Source organism: Triticum dicoccoides, chromosome 6B, assembly GCF_002162155.2.
Source record: "Triticum dicoccoides isolate Atlit2015 ecotype Zavitan chromosome 6B, WEW_v2.0, whole genome shotgun sequence".
NCBI lineage: Eukaryota > Viridiplantae > Streptophyta > Magnoliopsida > Poales > Poaceae > Triticum > Triticum dicoccoides.
In genome coordinates, this window is record NC_041391.1 from 555,273,876 (window position 1) to 555,279,527 (window position 5,652).

At 45.6% G+C, this 5,652-nt stretch overlaps 2 protein-coding genes across 2 annotated transcripts; both read left to right on the forward strand.

Moving 5' to 3' along the window:
• The first annotated feature begins 639 nt into the window (after positions 1–639).
• LOC119325103 (putative F-box/LRR-repeat protein 23) lies at positions 640–3,579 on the forward strand. The gene is made up of 2 exons (XM_037598843.1): positions 640–1,025; positions 2,644–3,579. The coding sequence occupies exons 1-2, from the start codon at positions 640–642 to the stop codon at positions 3,341–3,343; spliced, it is 1,086 nt and encodes a 361-aa protein (XP_037454740.1). The 3' UTR covers positions 3,344–3,579.
• A 1,440-nt stretch (positions 3,580–5,019) lies between these two features.
• LOC119320325 (putative F-box/LRR-repeat protein 23) lies at positions 5,020–5,409 on the forward strand. Its single transcript, XM_037594432.1, has one exon. The coding sequence runs from the start codon at positions 5,020–5,022 to the stop codon at positions 5,407–5,409; it is 390 nt and encodes a 129-aa protein (XP_037450329.1).
• The last annotated feature ends 243 nt before the right edge of the window (positions 5,410–5,652 follow it).

Genomic DNA, 5,652 nt, shown 5'->3' on the forward strand with positions numbered 1-5,652 from the left:
ATAGGCCCCTCTCTCTAACTCTCACTCCCCATTCTCCGCCACCCACCCAAACCCTACCCGCTGCCCACCACCTCAGTCCAAAACCGCGATGGGGCATCTGATGGACAAGGAGGAGCGACGGCGTGGCTTCTCGGCACCTATCGGTTCGAGCAGCCGCCGCCCCTGACGTGATGACGAATCCGGTGGCGGATCAGGCTCCCGCCACTGTCTACGCCTGCCTCGGGCTCTTTCCACTATGCACGGTGTCCTCCTCCCAAGTTTGTATTATTTTTTCCGTGTTCTTTATACCAGTATGGCTTGATGAATAGATCGGAAGTTTCCTCGCAACAAATATAATATGACAGCTAAATGTATTTTTTTCCAAGAAAAATGCTAAATGTATCTTTTGGTCCATAGCAAACGCACGGACATCTTTTTTTTTACCGTGACACCAGTTTTAATTTCTTTTTTTAGGGTACCAGTTTTAATTTCACAAAGGACTTTAATGCTTACTATATACACTGTATTATCATAATACTTAAATAACGAAAAAAAGAAAGAAAAGAAATAGATCCCGTGAGAAGCGCACAGGGTACTACCGTTGCGATCTCGATCCATAAAACCAAATCTTTGGGAGGTTAACGCCACATCCACATCGCGATGCCATTGCTATCGCCGCCGCCGCCGCCGACGGCGGCTCCCGGGTGCGGGAGGCGGAGGCTGAGCGGCCGACGAAGGCGACGATCAAAGAGGAGGAACTGGGCAGCGCTGCCCCTGGACGTGATGCTCTACGTCCTCCACAAGCTGGACGACGTCGAGCTCATGTTCGGCGGCCCGGCCAGGGTGTGCCGCTCCTGGCACGACGCCGTGTGCGAGCCCGAGCTGTGGCGCCGGATCGACATGCGCGGCCGCTCCCGGCGCTTCCGGGAGGCGGTCAGCCTAAAAAATATGGCGCAGCTCTCCATTTGGTTCAGCGCCGGGCAGTGTCGAGAGTTCTTCGGCCAGCACGACGTCGACAACGACCTCCTCCTCTTCCTGGCCGACCGGTAAGATTCCTGTTCGTGATCTCCAACCTCGCACCTGCATTCTAGGAATGTGATACATAATTCTCCGAAATTACTGCGATGCAGTGCCTATGTCTATATAATTTTCTCACAGGCACAACTGATTTTATGGTTTTAAATCATGTGTCATAGCGAGCTAGAAGAATTCGCAGAAATTAGGGGCATAACTGCTGAACAAAGTAACTAAATATGGGTTGGAACAATTTGTACTCCCTCCGTTCGGAATTACTCGTTCAAGAAATAAATGTATTTAGATGTATTTTAGTTGTAGATACATCCATTTTTATCCATTTTTGTGACAAGTAATTCCGAACGGAGGGAGCAGTTGGTATACAAATTGGACTCAGTTTTCCTTAAAATAAGAAACTACGTACAAAAAAGACTGAACGCCGGCAATCTTATCGCACGTTACAGTAGTGAATTATGAGAAAGAACTTTGGATAAATTAGCAATTTTTGGATTAGTTTAATTCATAAATACATCATGATGACAACGCCAACAAAATCAATCTCATATTGAAAGCTATAAACATGTGAGCATGTACTGAATATATTATACGTAAATCTATGATAACATCAAGTGCGGCCAACACATGAATCAGTAACAGATGGATAAACATATTATACCCTTCAATCAGAAAAGTAGGGTCCGCAACAGCGGCCGCAACGTTGGCATAGGTAGCCTTCTTCATGGCATCGGTCACGCCATCCATGGCGATGTTGGGGAGGTCGAGGACGTAATCAAATTAGTGGACGGAGATGAACAGTACCAAGCAACCGCACCGAGACTCTTCCCAAAAAACCTTGTTTTTTCGGTGGAGGATCACAAAGGACAGGGTTCCGGAGGCTTCTCTCCCAAACAACCGTGCACGCGGTCATCGGGATGGAGTTGTCGAAAGCAACAAGAGCACAAGGAACGACGGTGATTTGGTGCACGAGGAGGTAGAACATATGTGAACCGATTAGGTAACAATTAGGGTTGACAACACCTTCAATATGTAGATGGTCGGGTAGGGAGATGAGGGGTTAGGCCTACAACCGAGTCGGTAACAGCCCACAATCCGAGAGGTTCGGATACAGTTGTTCGTAATGCATATGTTAATTACCCGTTTTCAACCGGTAAAAATAAAACACACAAACGACATACATCTAACGAGAGCGAAGTGGGCGAAAGAGGAGGAGCGTGCATGTAACACTTCTCTTTTCATGCTCCAATAGGATATATGGAGTTTCTTATATGTTAATCTCAACTCTCCTCCACTTCTGTGGTGGTGCTAAACTTTCCAGCATGACATGAAACACCACATAGACTTTCAAGATTTATTCCGGAAATATTTGGTATATGGGCATGAAGCCCATCTAAATTCAACAACAATTACAACATAAAACTATCTCGCAGACTCAAAAGGGTGTGTGTCAAGGCTTGTTGTACTTCCTAAGAATGAATGTTACACAAATGAAATTTTGTAGCAGCGATAAAGTGTCATCTTTTGTCGTTTGAATGTTTCTCTTCTTTCTTTTGTGAATAACCAAAATGAGAGATTTTGAACAGGTGGAAAATACATGTTATGACCCGCTAAGATCATGTATTATCCTTGCAGGGCACCCTTATTGAAGAGTCTTCATCTTATCAAGCATTGTGATGTAACCAGTGAAACATTTGCAAAGGCAATAATGAAATTCCCTCTGTTGGATGAGCTCGAGCTTTGGGAATGTGAGACACATGAGACTGGGGTCTTTGACCTTGTTGCCATGGCTTGTCCACAACTGAAGCACTTAAAACATGTCAAAGATAGGGGATATTCGCGATATATCTGGCTTGAATACCCTATCGATAACAGCGAAGCCTTGGCAATTGCAAAGATGCATGAGCTACGCTCCCTAAAGCTTTTCCACGGTGGCCTTGACAACCAAGGATTGACAGCCATCCTTGATGGCTGCCCTCATCTGGAGTACCTTGACATACGGTATTGCAACAACATCACCATGGACAGCAACATGCGAGCAAAGTGTGCCCGTGTTAAGAAGAAGAAATTGTATCCATATGGGCCAACTGATAACTGGGAGTGTCCTTGGTCTGACATCCATGATGACTTCACCATTGATTCTGAGTATTTTGAGCCTAGCATCACTGTTTGTAGTTGTTATCGTCCATGGGATAGGGGGTATTGGTGCTATTGCGACGATGATGAGCCAGACTGTCGTTTTTTCAATGCGGAGCCTTCTGACTCTGAGGACTCTGATCATTCTCGCTTCTTTAGTGGTGCTGAGGAGAGCGAGTTTGAGTATTGGAGAACCTAAGTAACATTTGAATGTTTTGATGGAAGCGCCTGACCTGGCCAGATGTTGCACTCATTGATGTCCAGTACTTTCTTGCTCTGATTTGGCCACAATTATGTTTGTGGTTCGCCTCTCTGCATGAAGTTAGATTTTTTTTTGAAATTTTTTAGATTCAAATTATATGTAGTTTCAATTTTAAATTTCACGGAGTGTATAGAGCTCAGAGCAATAAAAGAGGTCGGTGATGTTTCACTTGAGTTTGCATGAAACAATAGAGGATGCAAGAAAAACACGGTGTGTTTGCCCAACTTTCCTATTTTTGAAATTGAGGCAAAAGATTTGCATCATATACTATTAGTTAAGGACAAAATCTTCTTGTGTTGCCGCCCCGCTTGCCGATGCCTCTGCTACAAGTTAGGAAGCACCAAGTCAGTCCGCCGTTACTAGACCTTAGCCGCCATGACATTCTCCACCACTATATTCACCATGGAAATCAAAACACCGACATGTCCACAGACAGCGAAGCTTCGCGTCACTCGCTCTTGAAGCCGCACGACCAGAAATATCAGTTCACACGACCAAGTCCCATCTGATCCAGCAATCTACATGCATCAGGCGCCCATGGAGATCGCCGACGGAGCCTTCCGAAACTATGCTTCTCGGACAATTCTTTTGAAGGGATACTTCTCCTCGTTCGAGAGTCTCCACCCTTCTTTCACTCCGCCTCGAAGACTAACTATGGCTGGTTTTACATGTGGTCAGATGGGTTCCCCTTTTGAGCTGGGAAATGCCCAAGCCAAGGCTATACACGAGTAATGATCGAGAGAATAAAGATGAATGTGAAATGGCACGTGCTAGAAGATTTAAAATGCAACACCAAATTCACAGGCAGATGAAGAATAAGGCAACTGAAACCAACAAAATGCATACCCGCCCCTCCCCCTCCTTTGTTGGGGCGTTCTCAGAGCTATGATCAATTGTTGCCCATGATCACAAGGTAAATGTTGAACAAGTATCATTGAAGTCAACAATGGCTCATCAAGTCGAGCAAGATGCAGACATGCATATATGAATATAAGATAATCTTTGGTAAAACGGATTTTCAGAACATGGGGCAACGGAGCACTTTGTTTTGAACTTCTCCAAAAGGATGCTTAAAAGATTTGAATTTTTTTGATTTTTTTACATGAATGCGCATGCATGTGGTCTAAGTACCCATGAAATTTCGTTCAATAATACGTTGTATTACGTGCTGCACAAAAAAGAAAAAAAATGCCCAAAAACACCAAAAAAACAAGCCCCTAATTTTCATGTATTTTGTCTTTTTTGTATCTTTTACATGCAAGCATGTACATTGCTGAAATTTTGGCCTGATATACTGCATTGCTATACGTTTATGCACATAAAAATTTGATGGAACCGTAAAAATGTGGTTTTTTGAACTTCAAAAGAAAGTGATCAGTTGCACACGTGCTCAGAAGTCAATTTTTGAATCTTTGGTCCATATCAAGCGCACGGCCATCTTCTTTAATTTCTCAAAGGACTTCAATACTTAATTTAAGTAATGATAATGAAAGAAAGAAAAGAAAACAGAGATACACGTGAGAAGCGCCCCGAGACCTGGCTACGTACGTACCACCGCTGCAACCGATCCATAATCTTCGCAAGGTTAACGCCACAGCTCCACCCACATCACGATGCCACTGCTACCGCCTCCGCCGCCGCCGACGGCGCCTCCGGGGCGCGGGAGGCGGAGACTGGGCAGCCGACGGAGGCGACGATCAAAGATGAGGAACTGGGCAGAGCTGCCCCTGGACGTGATGCTCTATGTCCTCCACAAGCTGGACGACGTCGAGCTCATGTTCGGCGGCGCGGCCAGGGTGTGCCGCTCCTGGCACGACGCTGTGTGCGAGCCCGAGCTGTGGCGCCGCGTCGACATGCGCGACCGCTCCCGGCGCTTCCAGGAGACGGTCAGCCTCAACAAAGTGACGCAGCTCTCCATTTGGTTCAGCGCCGGGCAATGCCGAGAATTCTTCGGCCAGCAGGACCTCGACAACGACCTCCTCTTCTTCCTGGCCGACCGGTAAGATCCGTCCCTGTTCGTGATCCCCAAACTCGCACCTGTCCTTCCTTGATTTGGTACAAAATGTATTTTGAAATTCTATACATTGCCTGGTGTCTATGCAGTAAAAAAATTCTCAGCGCCAGATAGGAGAAGGAACAAAAAAGACTTGAACTGTGCTTACAGCCTTACACAACATCTCGACATTGTCTAATGACAAAAACGTTTCTCCGGTTTTATGTATTTAAGTCATGTGTGTCATAGCGAG